Genomic DNA, 19,087 nt, shown 5'->3' with positions numbered 1-19,087 from the left:
AATGGTCTGGGACACCATTAAGGCATAGCAGCGCCTGCAACCAAACAAGGTGTACCTACTTCTTCATTTAATTTCATGGTAAATAAGTGTGATGGAGTGTGTGTGTGTGTGTATTTCTTTGTACATTAGATATGCAGTGGGACTGCAAGTATCAGTGGGCCCATTGGTGCCCCACATGCTGGGACTTTAGGCTTGCTGGGACTTGTAGTTCCACTGCATAACCCAATGTAAATGTTTACATTCTATTTTTAAACACAAAGCATCAGCATAGCGGAAACAGACACAAGCTTCAGCCCTAGAAGGGTTAAGACTGGGGGGAGGGGGGGTTCCTTTTATTGTAGGGGATCCACACTCCCCCAGGTACCCCATCCAGGGCTGCCCACCCAAGGTTTTTTCATGTTTCGGCCTTGTATATTTTGACACTCATATTTTTGGAACCATGACAGGCCCAAGAGCATGGTGCTGGTTTCTTAAATACAGGAGAACACCCCGCCCCCCCCCCCAATATTTGGGGAACCGGGACCGGCTGAAAATCACATCTTTGTTAAAAGTGGTGTAAAAATTTGCACCCTGAACTAGAGAGCTTAGAATGTGAATGCCAGAGGGGAGTGATACCTGACAGTGGCCCAAGAAGGTGCAAATCTTGATATTTAAGAACTACAAATTTGCCAGGGAAAGAAATAAGAAACAAAAACAGATAAGTGAAAAAGCCTTCTGGCGCAGCAGCCAAGTTAATCTCAACACCTGATGGGGAGACACCACTCCCCAAAAAACATACACAAAATACAAATTTCAGAGAGAGATATACTGGCGCTCATAGAATGAGAAAGGTACTTCCCTTCAAATGTGTGGTTTTCAAAACTGGTCCTCAAATGGATTGAAATGAATCCTATCAAGGTATCTTTTTAAGTGCCAATGTAGGACTCTCAAGGTGGTGTCTATACTTAAAAACCGACAGGAATGAGGTGCATACCCCAACTCACTCAGCAATATGAATGTACGTTCCCATCAAGGTATCTGTGGAGGCCAAACGATAGGTTTTTCCACAAGAATCTTTAATACAAATTCCTCCTTTAGAGTAATAGGCAGACAGCCATAAATATTGGCAAGTAGCCTTTCTTTCTGACTGAGGATATTATTTGCTACTAAATTGCTGGAATGTGCAGCCTCCTCTTGCCAATATTTATGGCTGTCTGCCTATTACACTAAAGGAGGAATTTGTATTAAAGTTTCTTGTGGAAAAACCCATCGTTTGGCCTAGTGTAGTGTTAGGGATAGAAATGGTTATCGATTTCGAAGCATCCACTGGAGTATGAGACTCCCCATTTGGCCCCATCAGCAACTGGTAGTGGACAAAAGGAAGCAATTCACTAGAGATTTCAAAAAGCACTTGTTAGGGTGAGCCTCCACTTGGAGGTAATCAAGATGAACAGAAGAACTTCTCTTTCTTCTGATGATTAAATGCCAAGGGATCTGACTTAGATGTCTGCTCAGAGTCCTTGATCAGGTATGGGTCATTGGGTTGACATGCATTAGATAAACAGGCATTATATATACATATATATGAGTATAATAATATATTGACCACAGAAGGTCGATACGGCTTAGGTCAACATCTCAATTATGTCGACATGCTTAAGGTCAACATGGATGCAATCTTGACACAAGCATTAGGTCGACAGTCAGAAGGTTGACAAAGGTTTTTCACTTTCTTGTCCCGAATGTTGACATGGGCTCTGTATCGGTGCACCGCTGCGCTCGCCATGCTTCAGGCAAGGTGCCTTGCTATGCTCGGCACACTATTCTTTTCTCCTTCCACGCCCTAGTGGATGGTAGAGCATGACATACCGCCAGTCAGCACAAAAAAAAAAAAAAAAACCTTACAAACATGTCGACCTATTTGGGGTGTTGACATAAGCCATGTCAACCTTCATTTGACGACCCAATCACCGTATACATCTTGATTACCAGTGGAGACCGAGATGCCTTGTTTAGGGCCTCAAAATCCAATAGTGGCAACAATCCCTTTAGGATAGAGGAGGTTTTAACATCAGAGGTAATGGAAACATTATGCTCATGATCCAATGACACCACCAAATCAGTCATATCCTGGCAAAGGCATAGAACTATCTTGCCCAGCATGCTTGCATTTGGTCCTTGTCTAGCATTTGTTGCAAATACGCTGACACTTGCTCCAGACCCTGCAGACTGCATGACTACATCCATGGTGGTTCTGCAGGTGTAGGAGGTGAATCGTGAACAGGTGGCATGGCCCATGACTGTAGGAAGGCTAGCAGGGCGAGAGGGCCTGGGGTTTGCTAGTTAACATCTGCAATATTGCCTACAATACAGAAAACCATGCTGCTTTTTCATCGGAAGCTGGAACCACAAGAACCTCAAGAAACACCAGGTGACAGCCGAGGAATAAAATTAAGGCATCATTTATTCCTTGCTTGTTAGCAATCACCTGTCCCTATGTACTGTGGGGGTTAGAGCTGTGCCAATGTAACTTACTGATGGAACCATGGCTATATGTACATTTTGCTAAAAAAAAAAAAAAGCCAGCTGGTCAGCCTAAAGCTTTTCTCCTTCACACACCACAAGCGTTAGATACAACATGCCAGTTGAATAACCTTCCTTACAGGCACATGGGCAGTAGCACAGGCAATTTTCTGAGCACCCATGCACGTGTGTTAGCAGAATTACAAGGGGTGCTACATATGTTTAGCCTAGAGCAGACATGTCCAAACTGTGGCCCTCCAGCTGTTGCGAAACTACACATCCCAGCATGCCTTGCCATAGTTTTATCATTCCCTAATAGCAAAATGGTGGCAAAGCATGAAGGGATTTGTAGTTTTGCAACAGCAGGAGGGCCATAGTTTGGACATGCCTGTCCTAGAGCATCTGGAACCTTTAATCAGGCCCTGACCATCGAGGTACTGAACCTGAGAAGAAAGCATTACAGCACAGGACCTACAGTTACACACAAAGAAGCACTTACAGTACCTCCCCATGCGGTTTTACCTTAGAAGACATGGAGGGATGTCTCTACACACAACAGTTGCCAGACAGTGGTGTGCTAGCAAGGGGTAATGTCATGAATGTTAAAGCACCACAATATATAAAATAGCAGGGCTATGTAGGAAAGTGAGATCAAATTGTAAATGCCAATAGACAAATTGGTGATCACTCCAGTGAAACAACTATCAGCAGTATCTGTATATCAGTATAAGAAAAAAAACTGAGCAAAATCAGAAGTGAGAAGAATGTAGAAAACAAAGATCAAAGTATTCCTCCTATGCACACAAACCTTTCAATGCAATTAAATGGGCAAAACATGCTCAACAAACCAATGTCCAACAGAGGAGGAAGAAGCTGAATAAATAACCTGACCAAAAGAGTGAGGAGACAATGAGCCATTGGTACTCTGATGAGTTGCTGTTGCAGGCAATGCAGGAAAAGTCAGCTCAGCATCTCTAGGAGGGAGGTGAGAGGAAGAATAAGTCCTGAGGTTGGTTGCCTGGGAATGTGTGGGGAGGGGCTTACAGAGAAAGCACGCCTCGCCCTTCTGGCCCAGACTCCAAAGCAACAGCAGTATGAAGTACCTCACTGCCAATAAAATGCCCTGGTGATCTAATGTGGAGACAACCTGGGCTCTAACTGCGGTTCCTGTGATGTGCAGTGCAGAGCCCGGCCAATTGTCCAGTTGCCAGTGCTGCGACTGCCGGCACTGGTGCTCAGTTGAGCAGCAATGAGAACATCTCATAGGACACCGTCTCACTGACATACTTAGTAATAATAAAATAAAAATAACCAATATTAAAGGCTGCTTAAAACAGACCTTGGAAAACCATGCCCATTGCTTGCAGGCATCAAACATAAAAAATGGGGCCTGATTCATGGAAGGGGGTAAAAGGTAATGAAAGCCTGGACTGCTGAAAAAAAAAATAATAATAATAATAATTTGTGTTCAGATTCCAGCTGAGCCACCTATACCTAGTGTAGTAGACTGTGTCCCCTATGGATAATCAAGAAAGTGCCAGTAACATATTTAAAAACATCAATCTGTTATCTACACACAAGCGTCACTGACAGCTGTAAATACCTTCTGTGGGGAGGGAGAGCTTTTAATGTAGAATGGGTTATTGGCTTGTTCTTCTTTCCGAGCAGCACGCCTCTATTAAAAAAAATTCAAACAGCAATGCAAACGTAAATATTCGCATAAAAAAAACCCACTGCAAAAGCTATACCAGTTAATTGCTATAATCTGAAATATTTGTATAACCATTGTACTTCAGAAATAACTTATCATGACGACATGAAGTATATTATATTATTAATACAATTAACTTACCCTTGCCAACTCGTCCTCGTCAATCTCTGGTCGGGATGACTTTGTATGAGTCTGCTTCTCATCCTGGAAGATCGCTTTGGGCTTTTCATCTTCAGATTCACTATCTGAAGGTGGCTCATTGATCCAGGCATCCAAGTCTAAACTGAAAGATAAAAAAGGACAGGAAAAATAAAGCTGAAATAATTTCCAGTTATAGACAGGAGATATCAAACAAAAGTACAAAGAGGAAACTTACTATCCCTCAAAAGCAGAAGTGTTCATGAATTTCCATCCACAAACATTTATATATTATTTTCCTTTATATTTTCTGCAGCACATTGCAACACATGTCAAATATAAAACAACATGTTGAAAAAAAGGACAACACCCCATTCTGAATATAATGATCAGCTTTAAAACAGCAGAATTACACAGGAAATGGTTGAATATTAAACTTCAATCTAAAAATAATTTCAATCAACCACCACAAGCTGCCGCTTTACAACTTAGAGTTTTAGTGCTCAGCACAAGTCATCCAAAACTGGCCTCCACCACAAAACATACTGAATTTTTTAAAATTCCAAAAAACTATGTGCAAGATGCGGTCACAGTTACTGTAGAATGGACCTGCACACTGTAACATGTTTTCCTAGTGAAACACAGTACTAATATTAACCACTATTTGTTTGTACAAAAGCCATCCCCAATTGTTGGAATCAGAGGACCAGCAGATATTCTGACATCTAGGTGTACGTTTTCTTAGAGCTTCTGTGTTTAAACAGGAAATTAAAACCAACAGTACTATTCAAAATAAAATATGTCGTCTTTTTGTATGAATAGTATTGTAATTTAAAATTTCTTCATAGAACACAGAGAAATATTTAGCAAACGTTGCCTCCTACAGTAGTTCCTTATCACAGATTTTAAGGTCTTCAAGATCATCTTATGTAGAAGGACTCTGCCCTAGAACTAAAATTATAATGTATTGCTTTAAAAGGAACTTGGAAATCAAGATTGTACTGACAGATCAGGTATACAGTAGTCAGTTGCAGAGTGCATTATGATTGTGAAATTAGATGATAAAGCTTTATAGTACAAAATAGAAAACAAATAACTACAAACAAAAAACCCAGTGATGGCTAACCGTGACATTCCAGCTGTTGTTGAACTACACATCCCAGCATTCTGTTTTAGCATGCCCAAATAGTAAAACTGTAGCAGGGCATCCTGGTATGTGTAGGTCAACAACAGCTGGAGTGTCAAGGTTAGCCATCACTGTTCTAGCCAATGTCTGAGGAATAAACTTCAACTGCACAAATAAAATAAGTCTGTGTAGATTGCATGCTTCCCAGGGTATACACTTGCCATAGAGATCTAGCATGTCCTGGACAATGGCCTGTGTAGTGCAATACACACAAGCATTCGGGGAGACACACACAAAGCAACAGGTAGTTATAGGGCAGTTTCTACCAAAAGATCTGTAATGTACATATAGAAAGAACACCACAAATAAATGAGAGCTACCAGTTCCTTCCTCACCTACTGTAGAGTTAAAAGCAGCTGAAACCGCACAGAAAGACCAAAGGCCCAATCTGACAGAATAGTCAAGGAATGGGTCACCCTGCAGTTTAGCTGCTAGGAAATGTTGACATCAGGAAATACCCACTAAGTCAATAGTTATGAACATTCTGCCAGATATAAAGATCACTTATACGGCTTTCACACACAAGCTGGGGCCTCAAACTAGCTTTTGGGTGACAGGTTGGTACCTAGACCTAGCTCAGAACCCCAGCATCTTTTTTAGCCAGCCTGTCACTCGCATTGCCATCTGCCACCCCTTCCAGGGCAAATTCGCCCGCACGGCTGCAAATGGATGTTTTGCATAAACATCCATTCACAGCCTATGGGGCAACACCATCATCATTCAATGGTCGCCAACCATCAAATGATGTGAAGAGTACACGCAAAACAAAGACACTCTCAGGTGTCTTACTTTTAAGTGTGTCCTGTGTGATGACTGGGTGGGAAGGGGACATCCAGTGATGTCAGCTGCCCACCCACGGTGCATTAGCATGAGAACGCCAAACGTTTTCATGGGAACGCACATGAAACTCTGGGCGTTCCCATGGGCAAATCGCCCGGCCCATCGCCCCACGCCCGTACTGTTGTGTGTGAGCGCCCGGCACAGGCTTACCACACTATCCTTTAAACCAGTGCACTTGTGAATTACACAGGTTCTATGTCAGACATAAACCAGGTGAAATGTAGGCTTAGTTCATTTACTCTGTGCTTATCTTTAAGTCTAGTAGATCATGTAGGAAAGTGTGTGGCCCTGACTAGGGGACTCATACAGACCCGATCTCAAAATGGGCCATGTGCACTGCAGTTGAGGAAAATAGAACATGCAGAGAGAGTTATGTAGGGTACACAGCAGAACGATTTGGCCTCAAAACACCCAATTTAGATACAATCTCCACCGATTGTATGTAGATTGGGTATGTTTTGGGAGACTTCTGATCTGATTCCAATCCGATGCGTGGCCCTGCTGGTCATTTGGTCATTTTTCAGATCCTACCTGCAACAGGTACTGTAGGATTGGAAAACATCCCCTTCAACTAACGATCAGGAGCAGATGTGTGCTTCAACAGATCGCGAGACAATCATACAATTGTCTTACAATCTGCTCCTGATCTCAATCGTTGCGGTGTGTACCAGACATTAGATTTGGGCGAGTTATTTTGTTTCCGTGCAGGGTAAATTTTAATACTGCAATATACAGTAGCAGTCAGTATGAATGCAACTCATCCAAATCTAACTCTGCACATGTTACATTTGCTCCTCCTGCAGTGCACATGGTTTTGCCCGTTTTTTGATCAAATTTGTCCTGTGATCAGGCACCAAGTTCAAATCTAGGGAAAAACGTAATCCTGGTCAAGCTACACTACCAAATAAACAAATTATTTTTTCGAAGGATCAGTTTGTAAAACCTGGCACTTCTGATCAGATTTAGGCAGGGTACACACAAAGATTTATAAGTTAATTTATTTATTTATTTGATTTAGAAGTTAAATCAAATAGACCAATGAATGACCACTGTCTGATTTGCCATAAAAAAGTTTGAAAGAAATATAGAAAGCCTTATGCAATGTTTACATAATGCATTTTTAAAAATGTATATAATGCTTTCTTACAGTTTAAAATTTTATTATTTCTGTCATATTGAATAGCATGCTTTGCACCACATCAGCGGTCTACAAATGTAGTGTTCATTCTAGCACCCACCATATTTGAAAACCCATGGAGTTCCTCTTCCCTGCCTGGGGTGTCGCTGTCTGATACGGTGTTTCTAGCACAGCTCTGGTTTGTATATCAGTGCTGATATACAGATCTCACTGTGCTAGAAGCACTACAGCAGACAGCGACACTCCAGGCAGGAAAGAGGAACTGCCTGGGTTTTCAAATATGGTGGGTGCTAGAATGAACACTAAAATTTATCTAATCTCAAAAAAGAACAGAGCTTGTTTTTGTGAAAACCAGCACAGAATGCTATATTACCTTTTGATTGCTTTTAAATATTAGGCATAAACACCAAAAGAGTGCTCCATAAATCTACCCCTTGGTATTTTAAAGGAGTCTCAAAGGGAAGCAGCTATTTTATTTTTCATGTTTTAAGAAGGAAGGCTTTTGTCTAATAACAGGGATTTCACCAAAGAAAAAAGCAAGAAGTACACAATATAAAAAGTTACCTTTGTCTTACATTTAAATTAATAAGATTTAGCAGACTCCTCTCCTACATAGTGAGAAGCCTGTTATGCTTTATATTAGCAGCTATTTGTACTTGTCCAGCCAATGAATATGTGATATATTTGAGGACAGACAGTAACTACTAGTTATAGTAGCACTGATTAAGTTGCATATGCACAAAAGCTTGTGGCCTTACTTGAACCCAACATGTTAAGGTTTTTTTGTTTCATATAACACAATTATTAAAAGCATTCACAACTGCTAGAGAAGCCACCAATGTACCAACAGAGAAACTACCATAAAAAAAAAAAAAAACATAATAATAATATATATATATATATATATATATATATCTGCAGCTATTTGGAGTGGCAGCGTGGGAGATTCAGCATCTGCTTAGGAGAGGATTGACATACAAAAAAACCTCTCCATATCACCCATTTTGCCCCATTCTATATTGAGAGTGAGACACCGTTTTAGTCGGTTCAAGTATCCACTGAGGAACCAGCTTAATCGCTTTTAATCAAGAGCACATGCCGTTGTGAGTCATATATGTTACACCCCTGATGAAGTCTATATGACGAAACGCGTTGGGTTATTGTGATTAAGAAGATCTTGACTCCATATGGAACAACATTGAAAATTATCTTGTTGATTTTATAATAAATTGTACAACCATTTTACCTAAAATGTCTATCTCCATCTGAATTTTAAGGTGGTGGTGGTGATACAACAGGAGGCACATATATATATATATATATATATATATATATATATATATATATATATATATATTCATTCAACAGAATAATAATAAAATTTGTACTGAACTCTTTTTTTTATGTATACATTCACCTCTTACTTCTCTACTAAGGCAGGTATTCAATACTTTAATTCCCCTTGTGCAGCGAATCCTGTTTTGGATTCGCTGCACAATTGCCGGGTTCCGGAGGGCTGCAGCATTCACTGCCAGCCCTCCCTCACCCCCTATTCAACGCCTCAGGGGCTTGCTGCCCCTGGCGGTGAATTTCAACCCCCCCGGCGAATGCCGCAGGGAGCCGGAAAACGGCTGCAGGCAGGGAGATGGAAGCCTCCCTGCCTGCGCCGGACACTGTGGAGGTGAAGGAGGGCTGTCGGGGACACAGGGAGAGCCCCCCGGAGCTGGCAGGGGGCTGTGTTAGGGAGCCGCTACACACTGGTCCCGATCGTGCATATGTAATGATCGGGACCAGTGTGCAGTGAACATATGAATATTAATGAGCGGCTCCCGGCTCAGCCCCCTGCTGGTGAATGTGTATATATAAAAAAATATATATATATTGTTTAAAAAATAAATAAAAAAAATATATATATTCATGCGCTGCAAGCACATGAATAAAAATAGCATGCCCCTTCACAGAAAAAATCTGATTATTTTTTGAAACCAAAATAAAAATAACAAACGCTTTCTTTTCAAAGATCACATTCCAGTTCACCTAAAAAAGATGCCGAATGTAAAATGGGAGAATCCTGACAAAAATAACTGGAGAAAGCAGTTCTCCACTTCAGCATTGAATACACTCTCGGCGAATTCCACTGAAAAACCAATTGAAAACCACCGGCGAATCGCCAGACATTCGCTCTTCATTTGCAGCGAATTGTGTCCATTGAATAGGGCGAATTGTTTTTTCTGTGAGAAAATTAGCCAGAAAAGAGGCGAATTGCCAGATTCGCTGAAAAAAATGGCGAATCAGAGGCATTGAATACTGGCCTAAATGTAGTTATGAGCAATTATTTAAACAAAATGATTATACATTTTTTTCGCAACATACCCTTCAGGTACAGGGACTTTTTTCTGAGCTTTTGGGGCAACTGGGTTCAGTTCACCAGCAAACAGAGCCATAACCTCCTCAGCAACAGGGACCTCCTTTGCTTGTAGCTTCAGTATATATTTGATGAGCTGCAGTATGCAGGAAGCCTGTAACAGACAAATGAACAGAAAACTTCAAAAAGGAATATTTGCAAAAGGCTTCCAATATAAAAGCATAACAGATTTATCTCTATGGTATGTATGAAGCAATGGCATTTAATAAAGGTGCCTGGAGCTAATTAAACAATTACTATATTTTTGGAATTAAGTACTGATAATGGCATAGACATAAAAGAAAAAAAATCAGTTGGTGCACATGGCAGCCTATGGTGGGTACACCAGAAATGGTGACCCCACACCACTAACAATGAAGACAAAGAGTAATGAAAGGTGTTATCTCCAATGGCGCCTTAATATAGGAATAATACATCACAATATGAAAGGGGGGCGGTCCTCTTCTCTAATTAAATGTAAAATCATAAGACCGCAAAATACCGTACGTTCCTCTTACTCATCCACGTTGGATGAGTAAGAGGAACGTACAGTATTTTTACGTTTTAGGATTTTACATTTAGTTGGAGAAGAGGACCGCCCCCTTTCATATAGGGATGTATTATTCCTATATTAAGGTGCCATTGGAGGGAACATCTCTCATTAATCTAAGTACTGTTAATGCCTATAACTTATCAAGAACCTGAAGAAAATGCAGGAGCAAAATATAGAAACAGCTTCTACGTATTGTCTGCAAGGCTAACTTATGGATAGCTGAATATTATTAGTTATTAGGATGCAGTCTTTAAATTTCTTGTGAGGCTACATAAATAATAAAATGAAATGGTTATTGGGAAAGCATCTAAGGGGTTTTAAAACATGTAAATGTTGACAGGTGCTATGACTACAAACATTGCCTGCATTAGCATTTAACTACAGCTCCGTTTAGAGGTTTATGTTTGATATCTTCATTCTCCATAATTCATTTACTGTTATTGTTTTACTATTGTTCAGTGTGGCACAGGAGATTACACTTCTAGTCCGTTGATTGGTACGACACCCATCAAGGGAGAATAAATTTGTGTGCCGAGCGTAGCGAGGCACCGGGCCCGCTGTGTGGTGAGCGCACTGAACCCGCAAGGGGGGGGGGGATCCACGTCCCCCCTTGTCGGGATTTTGAACGCTGGAATTCCAACCGCCGGGATTTAGTACTAATCCCGTTGAGGGATCTGGTATATTTAGCATGTTGAAAAGTCGCAATTCCGCGATCTTTGCCAAGGATTGGGTGTAAAAGGAGGAACTAAGATTGCAACCGTCATCCATCTCTTCAGTTTTACTGCTCTCATCTCTATAAAGCACATATTACATACTGAAAGTACTAGACCTATGCAACTTCTCCCTTTGGAGAAGACGTTGCAAACAATCAGCCTTGAGACACCCGGGAAGGATATCATGCGGTACTTGTACATGTGATGCATCACATGCAATCCCCATTCCCTGTCGCCGGGAGGGGGTCTGACCTGCAGATCATACATGCAGAATGTATGATCTCCAGGTCCGATCCAATGGGCACGGGACAGCCAAAGTGACAATTGTTTATGCACATGCACCATGCATCTTTCTCTTATCAAATTGTGATGAAAAAACTACATTGCAAGGGCGAATGCCAACTTTTGTGGTGCTTCAACTGCAACTTTAAAATGTGTTTAAAATGAATTCCTGTAAGATCAAAATTGCTGCCCAACATCTCTAGTACACAGAGGTGTTTTGTTGCATTTGTGATGCAAATAATAACATACATTTAAAGAAAAAAAGGCAACCCTGCTCCTCTCAGAGATTCTCAATCATGTTAGGTGTCTGGGTCTATAAGTTATATGGCACAAAAGGACTATGGAGGATATACAGTATATATATGCCAAAGTGCAATCATGGAGCTCTGATAAACTATTTATGTGAAAGACTGTAGATGGATTAGCATAGATAACAATATCAAGAACATTTGTAATAAACCAACATCTGTTCTACTTTTGCTTTAATAGGTGTAGTATATGGCTGTTAGTGGTCCAAAATTCAGTATTATTAACAGACAAATTTGCATAAAAGGTAAACAAAGACAGAATGGCTTGTTGGGACACTTAATGTATGTATGCAATATTAAGACAGTATTAAAACATAACTTAATATGGTGACAAATAAAACAAAAGACCTACCGGTACTCAGCAATAAGTATCGGCATTCAATATACCTTGCAATTGATGGCATAGGAAGATGAGATTGTTGCAATTCCTTACAACAAGGATTTGAACAAAGGATTCTAGCACCACATGATTTGTTATAGGGTATGCAGAGTATCTCAGCACTGATGGTCCACAGATCATAGTTTGTGGACTAACCTTTTAAATACCAGCAACACTTTAGCTTCTGTTTAGTTAATGAATAACAAGCTAACCATTTAGGGCAGTATTCAATGGTGGATTCGCAGCCAGCCCTCCCTCTCCCCCTATTCAATGCGTTAAGGGCTCGCTGCCCCTGACGGCAAATTTTAACACCCCCATACCCCCCACCCCACTTTAAATGCCGCAGGGAACCAGGCGGAAGGCAGGGAGATGGAAGCCTCCCTGTCTGCGACGGAGGGCTGGTGGGGTCTGGCAGCAAAGGGTCAGGTCGGGTAGAGCTGGAGGGCAGGGGGTCCATACAGTGTAAGTGAGATCAGCGGCAGTGTCCCTGCGGTGGATTGGAACTAGTAGCTGATCACCACCACTGATCTCACATACACCGTAGGGACCCCCTACCCGCCAGCACTACCCAACCTGAGCCTGTGCTGCCAGACCCTGCTGCATACCACCCACCAGCAGGCAGGGGGTCCCTGCATTATCAGGGAGGAGAAGGAGGGCTGCGCTGGTCCCGCTCATGCATATGTAATGAGCAGGACCAGTGCAGTGAATATCTAATAAGAGAATCCCCGCCCCCAGCTGACGTCATGTGAAAAAAATAAATGGTACTTGTGTAGTTTCACGCGCGCCACCGCTTGCCAGACTCTGTATTTACTGAACGAGTGCCGCTCTAGAAGTAATATACGTTATCAGCATAGCGCTGGCAGCAGCAGCGTGCGCTGCCCAGCGGTGACAGGTCATTGTGGTACTTGTAGTTCCACAGCGGACACCCCGGCACACCGCTATCAAAGGGGGTGTCCCAAATACAGACGCTAAAATTTAGACGCTAAAGTGTCTGAATCTAGACTCTTTGCAAACCGCAAACAAGGGGGCATCTGAATTTAGACGGAAAAGCGTCTAGATTTAGTAGGGTGTAGGGGTACATAGGGGTGCACTGTGCAAAACACTATTAAACCTGTTCACAATGACACTAGTCGACGTAACAGCTGTCGACCTTGTTAATTCCACTATCCACGCGTCCTATGACCTTTTCATACCCCCACTATCCATGTCGGCGTGGAGTTGATCTTATAAAGTGGCGAGCGGACACGTATACCTGTGAAGTTATGTGCGTGCGCTTGCCACGCTTCGGGCTCGGTGTGCTCGCCACACTATATAAAATCAACTCCACGCCGACGTGGATAGTGGGGGTACGAAAAGGTCGTAGGACATGTAAAGCCACGCTTCGGGGTGGCGTGGATAGTGGAATTAACAAGGGCGATACCCTATAGAAGCCTATGGGCTTCTTTTTGCCGCCCGTCGCCGCAACCCCTCCGCCTCGCCGCCCCCCCCCCTTCCCCCCCCCCCCCCTTGGGCTTACCTTATTGCAGGTCCTCCTGAAACCCGGAAGGTAAGCCCTTCCTCCCCCTATCAACACAGTCGGACGTCCTTCCGGCTGCAGGGGGGGGGGGGGGGGGGGGGGGGGGGAGGAGGAGGCGCCGGGGACAGCCTGCTTAACTGTCCCAAGCGTGTAGGCAGCAGAAGCCGGCTAGGAGGTGAAGGAGACCCCCCGCAGACCAGAGTACATGTATCGCGGTGGGGGGGGGTCCGTTACCGCACCGCGATGCCAGCCGCATTTGTTAGTACATATGCGCTGGCATCGCGGGGGGGGGGGCGGCAATGTATTTTAATACATCTCGCCCAGAGAGAGTGAAAACAGCCCGATTCACCGAAAAAGAACGGAGAATCTAGAGCATTGAATACTGGCCTTGGAGGCAATATCAACACTGTGATTTGTCTTATGTGACTGTTAGATTACCATATGCATTTATCCTTAATTTGTAAGGCAATCTCACCTCATTCACACTCTTCATTGATCAGCAAGGTCTGAGCCCTCTCTCATCAGCCATTTGAAACAATATGTAAGATGGCTGACCCATTAGTAATTTTATATTTTCCATTATTCTCGAGTACCTAAAGAAGTTATATTCTACTCCTGTTGAAAACAGTCATTCATGTAGACTGCATATTGAATGTGTATACTAGTTGCTGGAGGTCTTTTTTTTTCCATCACAGTTAATGATTTAAACTATACAGACAGCTAATTGTTTAATACTTTATTCAAGGAAATCAAGAGAATGTAACATTACCCTCTCCTGAACTTCCAAGTCAGCACTTTGTACAAATTGGGGAAGCCGATCGACCATGAGCTGTGTAATCTCCTGTACCGCTTCCCGGTCTCCTTCCTGTTCCTTGTTTTGCAGTATACAAGAGTATAGTTTCACCAAATTCTGTACATAAACTGCCTGAATATGACCTGGCAAAGTAGTGACCTTCGGTCTTAGCATAGCCTCCAAGGTCTGCTGTGGTTCTGGTAGGTGCCTTAAAAAGGAAAGAAATTTAAATAAATACAAAATATGCAGACTGTTAAAAATGCCAACCCAGGTAGTCAGACGACATTCAGTGTTTTTGAGGCTCCTGGAGAAAACATTTCTTACTCTGAGAACTCGCCACAAATCCAAGCTGCTGCATAAAGTACTTCACAGATTCCATTTCGTTGAATGTTGCTAGCCAGTAGGTGGGCATTGTCCAGCAATGTAGCCATCTGCGATACAGCAAACTTTCGAATAGCTTTCACTCTGATGGCAACATCAAGCATCTGAGCAGCTATGAGGTGCCCATGGCGTGTCCCTTCCAGACGAGTAAGCTCTACCAAAATGCTAATATACCTAAGGATAAAAATATCAAGTCATTAGGACAGGACCCGGATATCAAATCAAATTTTTAAGAGAAGACATAAGTGAAAACCACATACTGAAGTCATGTTAATAAGGTTATAACAATTTGTTACATAAATAGATGTAATAAAAATGCCACATATGTATGGGGTGCCATAGACTCATAATGATACAAGCCACTGGACGTGAAAATTCACATCCTGAAAGCCCAAGAAAAAAAAACACACCTTGTCAACCAATTACAAGATTTTTGCAAACTACATTACTAAGAGAATAATCTGAAAGTTTTTACTTTCATAGAAACAGAACATAGAAATGCAGAAGATAAGACCCACTTGGCCCATCTAGCCTGCCCATGAAAATAAACACACTTAAAAACGTAGGGTAATTGTCTGTGGGGAGCCAATTAACCTACCAGTATATTTGTGGATTGTGGGAGGAAACCAGGAGTACCCACACAGTTGGGACCATGGTGTGAATTGAACCAATAACCTTCAGCGCTGTAAGTCAATATTGCTATCTATTAAACCATCATTGCTGCCAGTTTCTTGGAACTGTTATGAAAATGTATCTTCAGTCAAATGGAAATTAACCTATGGTCTACTGAAGTTAAATTAAGATAGCATCAACGCAAACTGCAAAGTTCTGACCAAACAGGGATCAATAAATAAAAACATTTAAGGTGTCCATACACTAGTAAGATTTATCTTCAGATCTGGATGGTTGGAACAAAAACATGGTTATGGATTAATGACAGTTTGTCAGTTTTCCAGCATTTCCAAACAAGTCTTTTGCTGTCATCCATAAAAATGTTTTTGTTCCAACCAGCCAGATCTGAAGATAAATCTGCGTGTGTATGGCCAGCTTTACAATGACAAAACTGCCTCTAAAGGATGAGCCTTTTATTGCTACAGTATTAAATAAGAGCTGGCCCAACAGTGTTATAGCTTGCAACTAATCCATCAACCATTTTAGAAAATTTGGTTTAATTAATCAATCTCCACTCCACTTTTAGCAACTGTAATATTGCACATGCAGGGCAGACTGGATAAATAAGGGACTCCATTCTCTTGTGTTCAGTGGGGGTTAAGTTGCAATCAACTTCCGGAAAGGACAAGCAGAAACCTTGGAGCTCACTAGGAAGGAAGGAAGTAAGGAAGGAAGTCACTTGTGAAAAGAGGTTCCACACTAAGCATGGAGATGACATGAGAACAGCTGGAGAATGGGGAGGTACAATTCTCAGTTAGATTAGCACATACTTCTTGGAGGTCTTAAGGGGTAGATTTATTAAGCTCAGTGAAGTGGTAAAGTGTCTGGTTTTTATCACCGGCCAATCAGCTCTTGTAATTTTTCAAACCAAGCCTGTAACTTCACAGTTAGGAAATGATTGGCCGGTGATAAAAAACAGACACTTCACCAAGCTTAAGAAATCTGCCCTTAAGTGAGATGCGGATGCCAACCATCAGAGGCAGACCGTAACAGCTTCTGCCAGCTTTTTTTCAGGAGTATCCAAAGCTGCAGGGAAGGGCTTATATATGCTAAAAGTGAACTGAATGTTGTAGTTCTGCTTGGAAAAGAAAGCAGTTCCAGGACAAAGAACACAGGTTCCAATTGCACTGAAATGTTTGCATTTTATGTCTGGACTCTTCAAATAATTAAGTGAAATGGGGAAAAAAAAAATCTTTGTATTCCAGAATACATACATGTTCATGCTTACTAGTCCACACACTGACAATATACTGTAAATTGAACATTCATACAATACATTAGGTAACCTGTGAAACAACAATTTTTGCAACAATATTTTATAGGTCAGCAAAATTCAAAAGTTATATGTTCACTATCATAAAAAAAAAAGGATAGTCACAAAAAGTGTTGTGTAGTTATTTAACTTTTTTTTTAATATTTATTTTACAGGGGGACTAGTACTATAGGACCCGTGGTTCTCTATGTACCAGGATGCAGTGGAGGCCTGCTAGGAGCCGTAAAAACTATTTTTGAACACTAAATTAATGGACTTTCAAACTTGAGGGGTGACTGGGAATGCCCAAGCTTCAGCCCCGGCCTTGAGTTCCACCTCTTTATTGGGGCAGACTCCACTTCCCCCAGGGAAGTTAACCACGGGCAAGCTGACTAGTTAGGGGATACGGTCGTATTATCGACCACACTTAGGTCGACACCGTTGGGTCGACATGCAGAAAGGTAGACAGGGTTCTAGGTCGACATGGTTGAAGGTCGACATAGGTTATGTCGACAGGTCACGAGGTCGACATGGGCTTTTTGTGCCCAAAGCATTGCGATCTCACTGATCTAGACATGCTTCTGTCAAACTCTCCTATAAAATGCTGGTCAATTTAAAAGGAGAGTTTTTGTTAAGGTTTTGGGTTCATGTTTAATTGACTGAGTTGTATGCTTTCCATAGAAAAACATGTGGATGCAATTTTGTACAATGGGAGTTGCGGGAGTATGATAAAGTGCATACTTTCAAACCCAAAAATGTTCTTGTGCAAGCACCTGCCCGATATGCCTTTCCCACTTGTGACATTATATTCTATTAATTGTGAGGCTAGCTTACTGCGCGGTAGACAGATATACCAGTCAGGGTTTATTAGTGTAATGAGTTGCTTCCGAAATTTTGTGGGGGAAAATCCTATCAATAAGTGCTTTTTAAATTATTTTAATTTAGTGCTGCCAAGAGCTCTGCAGGAACAATTATACAAGACGTGAATAATGCAAGAATTAGACAGCAAAGGAAACAAAAATTTTCTTTAGATGCGGTGTGACAAACAATTCGTGCAAAGGAGGGGGGGGGGGGGGGGAGGGGGCTAAAGCCTGCAAAACAGGTTTGGGATAGACCAGGTCCCCCAACTCCCTTTTAACAATTTAATAGCCATACCTCACACTGCAGAAAGTTAACCACAGTTACTTTCCCCAATACTCACAGCCCTGTCTTTCAATTTGACCTGTCGTGTGGTAATCAATGTAAATAATAAAGCAAAATGATAGTTTGGAAATATATCAAGTACCCTTTTAAGTTAAAAAGAGGGGGGGGGGGGGGGGGGGAGGGAAAGAGAATCATTGTGTCTAGATACTAACCACTCAAAATTAGTAATGTACTGGTAGTTAGACTGGCTGCATATATCAATAATTTTGGTCAGTAATTCATCCCTGTATGCAGTTCCCTCTGCTTTGTCAACATGGATCATCAACTTCTTAACAATTTCCATAAGATTCTTCTTTGACACCTGTACAGACACAAACAAAAAACACAGTGACTCATACATCCTGTGTATATGGGTATGTAGCGGCTAGCATTTGAAGAATTGCAACCAACAGCAGTGTGCTTTGGGCACAGTGCCTCGCTATGCTAGGCACACTATTATAATCTGTAGAATTAGCGCTTGTGGTGTTCACAGATAAACTCAGTCCGTGTGAAAATAATCACAATTAATCGCAAAGAGTTAATGTCACCAATTAAAAGGTATCCATGAAATGTAGGAAAATTGCTAGTAGGATCCTCCAAATGTCACGTCCTCAATAATGGTGTACAATATGAAATGACACAATGCAGAAAAACATAGTGCAAACTTTTTTTAAACAAATGAAATTTAATAAAAAGAAGTGCACTCACAATTTTTATGCTTATTAAAAGCATATAGGTAAAAACCGCTCACAGGTGGGACTGCGGTCCAACAGCAGGCAGTGGGGTACAGACTGACAACAGGTCCGGATCCTGGAAGAAAGCTGGAGCCCAATGGTACCGACAGTAAAAGTCCGTTTTGTAGCGATGGTTTATAATGCGAGACACGCCAAATGCATTTCGGACACAAATGGTCCTTCCTCAGCAGCGTGTGGGAAGGACCATTTGTGTCCGAAATGCATTTGGCGTGTCTCGCATTATAAACCATCGCTACAAAACGGACTTTTACTGTCGGTACCATTGGGCTCCAGCTTTCTTCCAGGATCCGGACCTGTTGTCAGTCTGTACCCCACTGCCTGCTGTTGGACCGCAGTCCCACCTGTGAGCGTTTTTTACCTATATGCTTTTAATAAGCATAAA

General features: G+C 41.8%; 1 protein-coding gene across 2 annotated transcripts in view; it reads right to left on the bottom strand.

Moving 5' to 3' along the window:
• The window catches only part of AP3D1 (adaptor related protein complex 3 subunit delta 1), a 142,659-nt gene that overhangs the window by 64,132 nt on the left and 59,440 nt on the right, over positions 1-19,087 (bottom strand). For both annotated transcript variants that reach the window (XM_083179420.1, XM_083179419.1), the window contains exons 13-18: positions 18,124-18,272; positions 14,788-15,018; positions 14,440-14,671; positions 9,889-10,034; positions 4,355-4,496; positions 4,106-4,177 (exon numbers count right to left, since the gene is read on the bottom strand). In XM_083179420.1, the coding sequence (XP_083035546.1) occupies positions 4,106-4,177; positions 4,355-4,496; positions 9,889-10,034; positions 14,440-14,671; positions 14,788-15,018; positions 18,124-18,272 (972 nt within the window). The remainder of the gene's footprint in view (positions 1-4,105; positions 4,178-4,354; positions 4,497-9,888; positions 10,035-14,439; positions 14,672-14,787; positions 15,019-18,123; positions 18,273-19,087) is intronic.

The sequence above is a fragment of the Crinia signifera genome, chromosome 1 (assembly GCF_055691185.1).
Source record: "Crinia signifera chromosome 1, ASM5569118v1, whole genome shotgun sequence".
NCBI classification, from domain to species: domain Eukaryota; kingdom Metazoa; phylum Chordata; class Amphibia; order Anura; family Myobatrachidae; genus Crinia; species Crinia signifera.
The sequence above is the reverse complement of the archived record's forward strand: the minus strand, read 5'-3'. Positions and strand labels throughout refer to the sequence as shown.